Source organism: Drosophila suzukii, chromosome X (assembly GCF_043229965.1).
Source record: "Drosophila suzukii chromosome X, CBGP_Dsuzu_IsoJpt1.0, whole genome shotgun sequence".
Taxonomy (NCBI): domain Eukaryota; kingdom Metazoa; phylum Arthropoda; class Insecta; order Diptera; family Drosophilidae; genus Drosophila; species Drosophila suzukii.
This window is the reverse complement of record NC_092084.1, coordinates 28,269,087-28,284,592: the sequence shown is the minus strand read 5'-3', so window position 1 is coordinate 28,284,592 and position 15,506 is coordinate 28,269,087. Positions and strand designations below refer to the sequence as shown.

The window sequence follows — 15,506 nt, the reverse complement described above, 5'->3', positions numbered from 1 at the left end:
GTGTTTTTAAATTTAATAATTATAGCTGCAAGGGTATATAAGCTTCGGCTTGCCGAAGCTAACTTTTTTTCTTGTTTAAAGATGAGCTTAACGGTAAACTCATGACAGAATTTGTAGGTCAGTGCTCAAAGGTTTATTGTTATAGAATAGATCATATTTTGATCAGGATCACTAGCCGAGTCGATCTAGCCATGTGCGTCTGTCTGTCTGTCCGTATGAACGCTGAGATCTCGAAAACTATAAGAGCTAGGCTATTGGGATTTGACATGCAGATTACTAAGCTTCTTGCGCAGCGCCAGTTTGTTTCATTTTAACTGAAAGTTGACACGCCCACATTTACGCCCACAAACCGCCCACAAATTTAAAAAAATCGTAGATATGAACGCGGATATCTCGGAAACTAGCACAGATAGAGAGTTGGGATTTCAGATTTAGATTCCGTACACCCAAAAAAAAATCTTTGAGTGTCAATTTAATAAGTGTGGGTGAAAATGACACTACACCTAGGATCAAATTTTTGGGATCAATTTGATCCTAAGTGAGTGTCAAAAATATACTACATTGTATGAAAAATGTTTTTTGATCCTAATTAGTGTCATTTTGACCAAATCCAGGGTCTCGTCGATACCAATAATTGTATTTCTATTTTCGAAATTCGAACTGCGGCTATCGTGCACCCAAAAAGAAATCGTCATCGATAGCAAGCGTAGTTATCGGTAAATCATTGTGAGCTCGACATTGCGAAAAAGACGTCAAATATTTCAGTGCAAGGTGCTAGTGTTTATTGAATCAGTAAGTACATTCCTAATAATATAATATGTAATATGTATGTAATGTATGGAATGTGTACCTATTCGTTATTCTTCGAATTCATAGATACACAGTGCACATATATATGTATGTAAGCATGTAAGCACTGACGGTCACATCGCTTGCAATTTTTGAATGCAATATTTTTTGTCATTTAAGTTCACTATGGAGGACAACGATTCTATGCAGATGGCCCGCCTATCCACGTATGTACACCTGGTCGACAGCAGCAAATTTATAAGATTAAAAAAAATGAAAAAGAAATTATTGGTCTTTTTTTTGGGTGTGAAATTAACAATTAATTCGTGTCATATTGATACTAAAATCGTATCAAGTTGACCCTAAAATGGCCTTTTTACACCTCGAATGAGTATCAAGTTACTGTGAAATAGTATCAATTTGACCACATATTCTTACTAAAAAATGCCAAAGCGTAGTGTCCTTTTGACACCAAAAAGTGTTAAATTGATATTTTCGAAAATATCAAAATGTCACCAAAATAGTGTCAATTAGATGTTCTTCGTATCAGAGATTTTTTGACACTCAATAGTATCACATTGACACCTAAATAATGGCATATTGATGACGATTTTTTTTTGGGTGTAGCCTTGTAAGCAGCGCAAGTTTCTTACGCGAATATGCCACGCCCACTCTAACGCCCACAAGCCGCCCAAGCCTGTGGCGCCCAAAGTTTTCATGTTAGGTACAATTATAGCTGAAATGTATTCGTCTCGTCAATACCTATCGATTAATCTAAAAAAAATAAATAAATAAAAAACATAACTATATATTGAGCTCACGGGTAGGTGGCGCATTTCAATCTCGCTTTGCTGCTTGCACATCTCCATTTCCCTTTGGTGCTATTAGCTGAGTAACGGGTATCTGCTATTCAAGGTACTCGACTATAGCGTTCTTCCTTGTTTTAATTGTAAACACTGTGGTAGTCTTGTCGATAAGCTAATCAATACATTACCGTTTGAAGCCCATATTCCGGGATATACTTTTTGTGGACCGGATACAAAGTTACAGAAACGCTTGGAACGCGGTGATCAAGGAAAAAACCCATTGGATGAAGCTTGCAAGGAGCACGATATTGCATATTGTCAAAACAAGGCATTGAGTGAACGATATTGGGGTGACTCCGTACTTATTGACAAAGCCTGGTCGCGTGTCAAATATGAAGAAAGCGAAGAAGTCGGTTTTTGTAATTTCGATATAATTTTATTTGTCATTCTGAATTTTCAATAATTAATGTAACAATGTATGTCTTTAGATTTATGAACCAATTTAGTCAAAATTTACATATGTTTGTCAGTTGTGACTAGCGCAGTAATTTCTAAGTTTTAGAACTTGTAGCGTTAGGAAGCGTAAAACAAGAAATAATAATAATAATAAAAATAATAATTTAGGATGGGATTGAATAAAACGACAAAAGGAAAGGGAGGAAAATGATAAAGAAGAATAAAATGAAGAAGACAAACCTTTCGACTGTTATTAATGTTGCTACTAGGTTAGGTTAGGTTAGGTTAGGTAGGAGTGGTTGGAGACTAAATATTAGTCCCCTCACTTAGGCCACAATGGGCCCCTTGTGATACCACATGATCTCTGAAAGATCCGTTTCCCTAGCTCATGGGTTTTCTGCCTTCGCGAAGTATTCTGTTCTTCTTAAGAAACATAGTAGTTTATGAATGCTTACGTCCTGAATGGCCGCAAGGTTCGGGAGTGTGTAGCTACCTAGGGTTTGAAAGCGCTTTAGGTTATGCGCTGGGCAGAAGCATAGGAGGTGTTCGATGCTCTCCTCTTCGTCTATCTCTTTGCAGCTGCGGCAGAAGTCGTGGTTACTTAGACCCAGCCTTATCGCATGAGTCCCTATGAGACAGTGGCCCGTGAGGGCATTTAGGAGAGTGGAGATGTCCTCCCTACTACATTGTAGGAGAGTTTTTGTTCTTTTTATACCCGTTACTCGTAGAGTAAAAGGGTATACTAGATTCGTCGGAAAGTATGTAACAGGCAGAAGGAAGCGTTTCCGACCCCATAAAGTATATATATTCTTGATCAGGATCACTAGCCGAGTCGATCTAGCCATGTCCGTCTGTCCGTCTGTCCGTCTGTCCGTCTGTCCGGATGAACGCTGAGATCTCGGAAACTATGAGAGCTAGGCTATTGAGATTTGGCGTGCAGATTCCTGAGCTTCTTACGCAGCGCAAGTTTGTTTCAGTAGACTGCCACGCCCACTCTAACGCCCACAAACCGCCCAAAACTGTGGCTCCTACAGTTTTGATGCTAGAATAAAAATTTTAACTGAAATGTAATGTTCTCATCAATACCTATCGATTGACCTAAAAAAAAGTTTGCCACGCCCACTTTAACGCCCACAAACCGCAAAAACCTGTGACGCCCACAATTTTCATGCTAGATAAAAAATTTTAACTGAAATGTATTGGTCTCGTCATTACCTATCGATTGACTAAAAAAAAAGTTTGCCACGCCCACTTTAACGCCCACAAACCGCAAAAACCTGTGACGCCCACAATTTTCATGCTAGATAAAAAATTTTAACTGAAATGTATTGGTCTCGTCGATACCTATCGATTGAAAAAAAAATTTGCCACGCCCACTCTAACGCCCATAACGCTTAAATCTGTATACCGCCGGTAGGTGGCGCATTTTAATCTCGCTTTGCTGCTTGCATATCTCCATTTAGCTGAGTAACGGGTATCTGATAGTCGAGGTACTCGACTATAGCGTTCTTCCTTGTTGTGTTATAGTTTGGCCATGTGAGTCTAGAATTGTGGCATATTGAGATTGAGTTCCAACGGTTGTTGGAAAGAGTATACAATCTCTGCCTGAGAAGGAGCTTGCAGGTAGCCATGGGCATCCCTACCGTGTCCTTATCACGAAGGATATCGGCGGTTGTCCCCTGTCTTGCCAGCTCGTCTGCTATGCAGTTGCCCTCAATGTTGCGGTGCCCAGGCACCCAGATGAGGCTGATTCTCAGATGAGTGGCCATCTCGTTAAGAGATTTGCGGCATTCAGAGATTGTTTTTGAGCTCGTTGTGTAGGAGTCGAGGGCCCTGAGGGCAGCTTGACTATCCGAGAATATGAAGATATCACTGTCTTTATGTACAGACGTGTTCAGGTGGGTAGTGGCTTCCTGAATTGCCATCACTTCCGCTTGGAAAACACTACAGTGGTCTGGTAGGCGGAATGAGACTTTTATGTCTAGTTCGGGGGAGAAGACTCCCCCACCTGTTTGGGAGTTAAACTTGGAGCCGTCAGTGTATATGTTGACGGCGTTTACGAATTGATGTGGGAGGTTGTCCCAGTCTGAACGGGTGGGTATATGAATTTTGTATCTTCTTTCGAAGTTGACTATGGGTGGGACGTAGTCTGTATAACGTGGTTGCTACTAAGACATTAAAAAAACAAAAACCATTAGACATTATGAGTGCAATTAAAGTTGCACGTAAATCAATTTCTCAATCAATGGGTTCTAAGAAAAATGTTAAAGTACCTCGTGTAATTAATGTACCCAAAATTGGAGGTTTTCTACCAATCGTGCCGATCTTGACAGCCCTCAGCGCTCTTGGTAGTTTAGTGCAGCAATTGCAAAAACAATTATCAATGCGAGAATGGCTAAAGAAGAAATGGAAGAGAAAAAACGTCACAACAGGAAAATTGAAAGTGTTGCTGTAGGAGAAGGATTATATCTCAAGCCCTATAGAAAGGGTTATGGTTTATTTCATAAGCCCTATAGTAAGGGGAAAGGAATTAAGAAGCGAAAATACTAATTTCTCTGCTACCCAATAGACCACTATCAAATATTGACATTATACATTTTGCTAAGAAATATATCCCACATTTTAGAGGGGTGTTTATGAGAGGTCTACTCCCAAAGCACCAGAAAGTCGGGAGTGTGGTATAGTAAACCTAAATAATTTACGATAAAGTGGTACACATTGGGTTGCAAATAATAAAAATAAAAATAATATACATTATTTCGGTAGTTTTGGAAATCTTCTGCCACCTAGAGAAGTTGTGAAATACTTGGGACATAGAATACAGTACAACTACGATAGAGTTCAAGACTTTGATATACATACAACTGTGGACACCTGTGCCTCTCTTTTCTACTTTATTTCGTAGAAGATGTGAAGCCAAAACCGGTATATTTAGATGGTTAATTTACATTTGGGGGGTTGAAAATCAATGTATGGGTACGTGCATGTGTGAACTCTATATAGTAAAAAAAGTGGACCTGCACGCGTTCAAATTCACAGTCTAACTTTTTACTTTTCATCGAACGTCATCTAGTGGAGAAGAATTTTTGATTATTCTTAACAAAAAACTATAACAGCTCATAGCAGCTCAAAACAGCTGGTGACCAGCTCATAAAAACTAGAAGACAACTAGTTAACAGCTACTAAACAGATAGTAACCATCTAATAACAGCTATTAACCAGCTAAAACAACTAGTAAGAAACTACGAAACATGTACTGAACAACTGCTAAACAGGTAGTAAACATTAAAATACAGCTAAATACATAGTGTAAGCCTCAACAACCATCAAGAATCAGGAGCGCAAAACAACAAAGGTTGGAGGATCTATTGCTCTCGAGTTGGAGGAGCACATTCTGTACATGACGGAAAAGTACACCTGTCTTCAGGATGATATCATCAATGAAATGGTTGATGGAAAATTTAATATTTATAAAAGTAATGACAATTTGTATTTAGAAAGAAGTCAGTAATCATTAAAAAGATAGAGATTTTAAGAATATAACAATAAATACACATTTTAAATATAATGAAAAAAATGTATCAAATCTTTTTTATTTGGAAATGGTATATAAATATTACAGATTATGGCGTTCCCTAAACAGTATTTGTTTAGTAACTGAGGAGTGACTACATGAATTTCGGAAGTTTTAAGTTTTTCACCTATTAAGTTTGTAAAATATAATACAACGAATATTTTGTCACAGTTAACCAAAGCTAGATTTGCTTTGAAGCGAAAATTCGATGATCTCAAACAAGTTAAAAATCATATGAATTTACAATTGGAGGAAACTTTGAAGCCCATTACTGAACCCTTACATGAACTTGTTAAGTAAAAAAAAAAACAAAAGATTTTTAATGTGAAAGATAAAATAAAAATAAAGAGTGAAATGAAGCAAATAAAAAAATACGATGATGATGAGAGAGAGCTTGACGATTTCTACTTTACAACTAATGAGAAAGAATTGGTCTAATCGAAATATAACTCCACCAAGGCCTTTCGATGATAGTGATTCCTATAATGAATTATTTTCACAGACGAATATAGAGGAATATATAGAAGATGAGAAAAAGGAGACGGAAAAGAGTAAAAAAGAAGGGACAACACCTTTACCAATGTATACAGGAGAAGCCGATATGGGTGTGGATGCAGAGCTAGAAGATAATAACTGTTCGTACCCAAAGATACTCAACATGACCACACCCAACAAATCATCAGTAGCCAAGTTGGGAACAGTACCAGGCGCTCAGTATCAATCACTGCAGACTAACTCACCGTCTCACCGACTCAACGGCTCACTGACCCGCCAATGCAGTCAGCACATGTTGCAGTGTCAGTACCAGGCGTTCAGTAACACCCACTGCATATGAGAATTGCTGATCAGCTTATTATAGGTCTCACTAACTCCCCGTCTCACCGACTCAACGGCACACTGACGCGCCAATGCAGTCAGCACATGTTGCAGTTTTAGCCGAGCCAACTGCACCATAATCATAATTCCCTGACCTACTTTACAATATAGCTTAGTTCACTAATCATTACACTAAGCTTCCGTGTTCCAAGTAGTATATAAGCAGGTATCAAATAAAGAATAAATCAGTTATCAACACACCTCATAACTCCGCGGTTCTACCTCCTACCTCTGTGAATAGGGCTCGTAAAACACTATCTCAACTAGCAGCTAACCACGTTAGCTCTACCTCAGCGCAGTTCCGCATCGCCTGTGGTCCGGCATCGCAGTAACCATCGTTACCATTGCCGCGACGCGATCGTCCTGCCAGCAAAGCGTCCCCGTGCCAGCGACAAGTGCTCATTATCCCCTTGTCCCGCGGTGTGGCCCAGAAGTGTCTACTTCGGTTAGGCACAAACATTGGTGACCCCGACGTGATCCTTAACCAACAAAGGATCACACTCAAGCAACCCCCTTCCCACCAAAAGCTTAACCTCTGACTGGTGGGAAGACCCGTTAAGTTCACCACATCCACCCGCCCTGGACACCATAGCTCATCCAGCCTCACAGGATACGCTTCGTCATCCAGCGTCACAGGATCGTCAGCTTAATCCAGCTTCACAGGATACGCTTCTTCTTCCAGCGTCACAGGAACTTCAGCTTAATCCAGCTTCACAGGGTACGCTTCTTCTTCTAGCATCACAGGAACTTCAACTTAATCCAGCTTCACAGGATACGCTTCTTCTTCCAGCGTCACAGGAACTTCAGCTTAATCCAGCTTCACAGGATACGCTTCTTCTTCCAGCGTCACAGGAACTTCAGCTTAATCCAGCTTCACAGGATACGCTTCTTCCAGCGTCACAGGAACTTCAGCTTAATCCAGCTTCACAGGACACGCTTCTTCTTCCAGCGTCACAGGAACCTCAGCATAATCCAGCTTCACAGGATACGCTTCGTCTTACAGCGTCACAGGATCGTCAGCTTTATCCAGCTTCACAGGATACGCTTCTTCTTCCAGCGTCACAGGAACTCAGCTTAATCCAGCTTCACAGGATACTCAGCTTCACCCAGCTTCACAGGTTACTCAGTTTAATCCAGCTTCACAGGACTCACAGCTTCATTCAGCTTCACAAGATACGCTTCTTCTTCCAGCGGCACAGGAACGTCAGCTTCAACCAGCTTCAACCAGCTTCACAGGATACGCTTCTTCTTCCAGCGTCACAGGAACGTCAGCTTCATCCAGCTTCACAAGATTCTTTATTTCCAAGACACACAATATGTCTACTTCTTTCATTGAGGAAACAAGTCACACAAGAATCGATTTACACAATCGATTGCTAGACACCCAAAACGAGCTGCAAGGGAAAATCCAACAGCTTATTTTGGTCAAAATTCAGCAATTTTGGAACAAACTTCGCTGACACACGACTCATGCCCAAAACGTTTGAAAAAATTTCATGGCACGAGCCAAGCGATATACCGACATCTTCAGCAACTTCTCTGATAGTGATTCGACGATTTTCCAAAACAATTTTCTTCACTGCTTGAACGTTTTCATTAGTTGTTGACGTGCTTGGGCGTCCAGAGCGAGGCTCGTCATTGACATCTTCCCGGCCATCTTGGAAGAGTTTGTACCACTTGTAAACATTTTTTTTACTCAGAACAGTTTTACCGTATGCCACTGTCAACATTTCAAGTGTTTCGGAGCACTTAATTTTATTTTTTACACAAAATTTGATGCAAATCCTTTGATCCATATTTTTCGATAGCAAAAAATCGCTGAGCACGCAAAACAACTTGTTACCTTTACGCCTCTCACAACTAAACAAAAAAGGGGATTCAATTGAAACTTGGTACAGATGTTAGGGAAGAGTGTACCAACATAACAAAACAAAAAAATCGATAATCGAAAATATGTTGCCCGCGAAATTTGAAAAGTCACCTTACTTTTTGAACACACCTCGTATTTTCCATTTGGATAAGTCTAATACTGCAAATCCCAAATACATTGGCTTAATAAATAGAAGGGACAACCTTTTCATTTGAATTGCATAGAAATTATCATTAATTTTAGTTGCACTATGAAAATTGGATTTTGAAATTAAAGTTTTGGCACAATGTGCTTTTCGTCCAGTCTTCGTGCTATCCGGAGCTCCCCATGTACTAATAAGCTTAATTTCGACCCTGCGCTCGGGATCTTCCATTGTTTTTCCGTATACAAAATTATTCATTAATTTAAAAAATTCTTTTTCAAATTTATTTTTTGCATTTTGCCTATGTAAAGTATTTAGATCAACGTAATTCTTTAACCAAGGTTTTTATAAGAAGTGAACTCCTGTTTGAATCTTTTTTAGTTTTAACCCATTCTGTATACATTGTTGCAAATTCCGATAATGTATTACATAATTTTTCTTATTTCCCAGATCAGCAATTAATTTTTTTAACATATCCTCTTTTGTGGACAGACAATTTGACGGACAAAATGGAAGATCATTATGAAGATCATGTAAACGGTACGGATATATTAGGTCCACTTCCAAAAAATAACCGTATTTGCTATCAAATGGAATATTATGAATACCAAAATTGTCTATGTCTGTAGTAAGCATCCACTTAAAGTCTTTATATGGTAAAGGTTGTGACATTGCCCAACCATACAAGTTATTCGCATCCACATACATTAAAATTGAAGACTCCTTCGAGGAATCATAATCTGACAAATATTTGTTATTTGCTTTTGTATATATATGACAACATTGAACAAAACCACCTCGAATGCTACTTTGAATAAATCTATACATATCTATATCTGTCAGCAAATCAAGTTTAATATTTGTAGTTTTCAACATTGCCTCCCAAGATCGTTCTGGTTTCGTAAAATACTGAGCTGGGTCAAGTGAATAAATTTGCATACAAATTTTTCGGAAGTTTTCAAAAATGTCAGTTAAAGGGAATGCATCAGCTTTCAAATATAATTCTAAATAATCTTTAAGAGTGGAACATGAGAAATGCTTCCAAACTTTAAGAGCGTGATCATAATCATCCTGAGAGCATTCCCTTTCCGTTAAATTACTATAGAATGCTTCCCTTGGTGGAAGGGAAGTTTCCTCCAGTCTACTAGCGGAATCTAAATTTTCATAGGGAAATATACCCGTCTTACGCATTAGTTGAAATTCAATATCATTACTAAAAAATAACTTTACAGTATTTAATTGATCATCAACTAAATTAGAATCTAGGGTATTTAAACTTGATGGCATAAATCTATATGTATCGAGATAACGAATTTCAAAACTATTTCCACTTAAGCATTTAAGTTTTTTTGAGACAGAAATATAGTTTCCTTATTTAATGGTATTACGGAAATTTCACCAGGAATCTTTCCCAACTCTTGAATAAATAAATGACAGTCGTATTTCGAAAAATTATGAAAAAATACTGGTATGAATTTGTTAACTTTATAATCCATGTTACATTTAGAGTGGGCTGCACCTCTAAAGCGACCTGTGAAATGACAATAATCTCTAACCCTATCAGTCATCACTCAATTTAGATAAATTTTTTATCAAGGAATTTACAAAACTTATTCCTGAATTTTTTCCTGTTTCTAAAACAAATTTATCTAGTTTAGAATCAAAAGCACACTTTATATAATACGCATATGATATTGGAATATGTTCATTAATATTAAATAATTTGAATATATAATATAAATAAATTAAATAAGATCCAGAATGCATTCAAAATCCGCGTAGACAACAAATGGAACTTGAAGCTGATGTTGGACTTGGGTAAATTCCAGTGTATTGTTCTGGGGGTGCGGCATCTTTGAAACCTTCCACTGCAAAGCGTCTTGTGTTTCAATGCTGCTTTCTGGTTTCCGGAAAATTCAAACACACATTGCAAAAAAATTGCGCCCTCCTCTAATTTCCTCTTTGAGCAGTCATCAGTCTTTGAAAGAGAAATATATACAGATTATTTAATTGCTTAAAAGAGATAAAAATGAATAAAAGAATTTACCTTGAAATATTTTTAATGTACATGTAATGTCCATTTCCACCGTCTTCCAAAAACATCATATTGAGGTTTTTCCACTTCCGATAAATTTCATCACTTTTACGAATTATCTCCAGCGTCATATCAATATTATATGCCGAACATCTTTGCGGCCTGTTAACAATTTTTAATACAGCCCAACGCCCATTTAAAACAATATTGATAATTTTCGTTACAAACATTAACTATTGCTTTTTTTGTCAAAAGGAAACGAGGTAGTGGTATAAAAGGCGAACCAGCCATCGGTGTATAGTGATTCACATTCATTTCCAAGCGAATCAATTTTATAAGAGACCATCCACTTTCTGTCTCTTGAAATTCTTGTGTTGTTTGAAATTATTTTCATGGTATGTTCATGGAAGGTACATTCTAAGCCAGAATCTCAGTCACCGACTACCAGTCATCGAGTGCGGACGTCTTTATTCTTTCTCATCGTTGATCTTCGGAACCTGTGCTCAGTATACCTCCCCCCCCTCCGAGTGCACCTACGTCTGCCAAAACAGACGAAAAACACTCGCGATCATGGGCCCCGAGCCCGCCAATCTGCAGGGTAATCGCTTTGCTGTGCTAGGCGAGAGCCCCAAATCAAAAAAGAAAAGACCTTACCAAACACTTACGGAAGAGTTCCCTGAACTTCCAACTCCAGTTCAAAAAAATCCAAAGTTTATAATAGTAAAAACAAAAGACTCCCAAAAACCAATCTCACACTACTCTGGCTTCGCTGTACACAAGGCACTACAAACCATCAGCAAGAAAATAATTTCCATTTCTACGCTAAGAGATGGAAATCTATTGATGCTAGTTACCACCAAACCAGTGGCCGACAAATTCCTCCGTACCACCCACTTACCTGGCTTATGCGACGTCGAATTCAATTACCACGAATCTCTTAACTTTGTGAAGGGAACAATATACGCACCATGCCTAAACAACATCCCAGAAGAAGAAATTGTGAAAGAGCTACGAGCCCAAAACGTGCATTCGGTATTCAAGTTTACCAAAACCATCGACAACGCCACCAAACCCTCGGGAGTGATTCTGGTCACTTTTGATCTCCACAATCTTCCCAGTAAGCTGGACATCTCTTGGTACAGTGTCAAAGTAAGGGAATACATACCAAACCCAATGCGGTGCAAAAACTGCCAGAGGATCGGACATACAGCTAGACACTGTGATGATCCAACCATGTGCTCCACCTGCAATCTTGCCCCTCACCCACCCGCGCCCTGCTCACGCACCGAGTGCGCGAACTGCTCAGGCCAACACCCCGCCTCCTCACCTGCTTGCCCAGCGTATCAACAGCAAAGAGACCTACTAAAAATTAAAACAACAAAAAAATGCAGCATGCGTGAAGCTAGAATTATTCAAAAACAACAACTACAACAATCATCATCGACAATCAATCACTCGGCTTCCTTCGCGAAGGTTGCTTCCTCTCAACCGACTTCGGTAACGGCTTCGAAACCGAAGCAAGACTCTCTGCAAGCAGAAGACAACAACAAACCATCAACCAGCAACAAAGCACAACCAATGTAACACAAAAAGCAAATGTAACCCCCTCCCCCACCTCTCCTCCAACGCCCTTGCCGGGCTCCCCCATTTCCCCCTTTCCCCACACTACCCCAAATCACCACCGTCACCACGAACGCAAGATAAAAACCCCATGATCAAAGACCGACTAAAAAAATCTCGCGCTATCATTAACGAAGCGCAACGGTTTCTAAAAACTTTAGATTCGGACCACAGTAATTCTACAAGTGAAAATATGTTCACAGACTCCGAGTTTAGGCAAGCAAAAAACCTTTCTGACTCTGAATCTCAAATGGAAGAAGATCTCTAAAAGCGCCCCCAGTACCCTCCTTTTTTTTCTTATTTAAATAAATGCCTTTAAAAATCACCCAATGGAATATAAATGGATTTATAAACAATTACAACCAACTGTCTCTACTCATTAATGACAATTCGCCCGACATTATATGCCTACAGGAAACCCATCTGCCTAACGACTTCAACTCTTGGAGCCCGCTATGGGGATCGCCAAAATCCAACTCCCGGGGGAAAGCCCTGGAGCGTACAATTGCTGACCTAAATTTAATCACACTTAATGACGGCTCCGCCACTCACCTCTCGACCCACAATACTCTTACTCACGTAGATATCTCCCTGATATCTCCACAACTTGCGCACATATGCGACTGGTCTATCGCTTCTAATTTGTATGGCAGCGATCACTTCCCAATCACTTCCCAATCACTACGTTGGTATCAATCCGTTTCAGTGCTGATAAATCCCCACCGTTACCAAAGTACAAAACCGACTTGGCCAATTGGGAGAGTTTTAAAACAAAATGCACGAGTATCTCATTGACATGGAAAACTGGTAGCCTTAACAGCCAAATTGCCCAAATTACTAAATGTATAAGGGCGGCGGCAAACTGCAGCATCCCACAAACTAAAAGCATTCCACACAAGGCCAAAGTCCCCTGGTGGAACCACTCTCTCCAGGAGCTTAGGGACTAAAAACAAGATCTTTTTCACAAGTACAAATCGGACCTTACAATTCCGAATCTTTTACTCTACAAAAGAGCCAACGCTTGCTTTAGAAAAGCTGTACTAGCTGCCAAACGCACCTGCTTTCAAAACTTCACTTCCCGAATCTCACCTTTCACTACCCCCAAAAAGATATGGTCCGATGTCAAGCGCCTAGCTGGGGTACCCCCCACCCCCATAAAATATTTAAAAACGGAAACTGGTCTTCTTACCTGTCCGAAGAAAATTGCAGAGCAATTTGGATATTGTTGGTCAGAGTACTCGGCCGACCACAACTTCTCTCAGCAGTACTGTCAATCTAAGCAAACCTATTTAAACCACACCTACCAACCCATTTCTACATCTCTTTCCGCGAGGCAACTTGACTTAAATTTTACAAAACTGGAATTAGAAATCGCAATTCAAACGGCAAAGGGAAAAAGTCCCGGCTTTGACAGAATTTCGTATCCCATGCTTAAAAACCTACCACCAGCTGTTAAAGATAAACTTTTAGAGGTCTTTAACGCAATGCTCCAAACAGGATCCTATCCACATACCTGGAAGTCAGCCACGATAATCCCTATACCCAAACCAAACAAAACTAACCCAGAAATCAATAGCTTCCGTCCCATTTCACTTCTCTCTTGCCTAGGAAAAACAGTCGAGAAAATGATTGCACGCAGGCTCATGTGGTTTACCACCCAAAAAGCCGTATCTCTCACTACCAGGTTGCATTCAAAAAGAGTCACAGTACTATGGATGCTCTCTTGAGATTCCAACACTTCGCGTCGAAGGCCCTTTCTACAAAAAATCACGTATCCATTCTGGCTACGGATTTTGAAAAGGCTTTCGATCGCGTGGGGTTACACTCAGTGTTATACCAACTCGTACTCTGGGGCGTTGGTCCAAGACTTTATAACCTTATAAAAGCCTTTATGACCAACAGAACTTTCAGGGTCCGAGTCAATAACTCAACATCAAATCTACATAAGCTCCACAATGGCATTCCTCAGGGTTCCCCTCTTTCGGTGGTACTCTTTATGATTGCTTTTGAGCAAATATCTTCTGGGGCGTTGGTCCAAGACTTTATAACCTTATAAAAGCCTTTATGACCAACAGAACTTTCAGGGTCCGAGTCAATAACTCAACATCAAATCTACATAAGCTCCACAATGGCATTCCTCAGGGTTCCCCTCTTTCGGTGGTACTCTTTATGATTGCTTTTGAGCAAATATCTTCAATTTTTAACAGACACAAAGACATTTCCATTTCATTGTATGCTGATGACGCATTTATTTACACCAACAAGAAAGATCTCAATTCCGTTAAAGATACCTTCTCAAACGTTCTGGACGAACTGGAACAGTGGGGCGCTTCATCTGGGGCATCTCTTTCCATTGGAAAATGTCAGGTCCTACATATTTGCCGAAAACAAAATTGCAACTTTCCCGAAATTGTATTTAAAAACAAAGTCATTCAACAAACTAATCATTTAAAAATCTTAGGAATTACCTTCGACTCTAGGCTTACATTTAAAGAACACTGCCTAAGACTTAGAAAGCAGTTAGAATCTCGTCTCAATATAATTAAATTTCTAAGCTCAAAATACTCTCATGTACATATAAATACTTTAATTAACATAACAAGGGCATTAATACTCTCAAAAATAGATTACGGGCTCCCGATATTCGGCTGGATTGCAGCCTCCAATATCAAGAGTATTCAACCACCATACCACGCAGCTGTACGCAGATCTATCTACGCCTTTCCGACCCAGCATCACCAACAGGATAAAAGAAACTACAACCCGACTCATACCTAAATTATATACCACTCCAAATCGGTTATTAGCTGACGACTTCAAAAACATATTTAAAGAAAGAAGGAGATACAAATATCCTTCTACTCTCCGGATTTGCGCCAACTTTAGCAAGAAATTGGACCTACCCCCACCAAACAGATTTAGATCGTCCGGGCCATCTCCACCCTGGTCTCGGAACCAACCTAACATCAACACCAAACTGCGTATCTCCACAAAAAGTCATACTCCCAGCTCAGTTCATCGCACCCGCTTTCAAAACGAAAAAGAACTCCTCGGTGAAAAACATTGGCTGTTTACCGACGGATCCAAAACTTTGGAATCAACCACTTTCGCAGTCATCGACGCTAACAACACCATCATAGCGGGAGGGGCGCTCCCCCTCTACAATTCAATATTCGTGGCAGAAGCTACGGCTATATTACTAGCCTGCCGCTTTGCCACCAGTAAAAACGGAGAGTTTGTTGTCTGCACTGACAGTCTGTCGTCACTCCTGGCAATAAATAACCCCGAGTATCGCGATCCCACCATAAGAGAGATACTAAGATTAACAAAAGAACATC

At 39.7% G+C, this 15,506-nt stretch overlaps 1 protein-coding gene across 1 annotated transcript; it reads left to right on the top strand.

Moving 5' to 3' along the window:
• Window positions 1-11,118: 11,118 nt before the first annotated feature.
• On the top strand, window positions 11,119-12,132 carry LOC139353422 (uncharacterized). Its single transcript, XM_070997604.1, has one exon. It carries the CDS (start codon window positions 11,119-11,121, stop codon window positions 12,130-12,132), a length of 1,014 nt encoding a protein of 337 aa, XP_070853705.1.
• The last annotated feature ends 3,374 nt before the right edge of the window (window positions 12,133-15,506 follow it).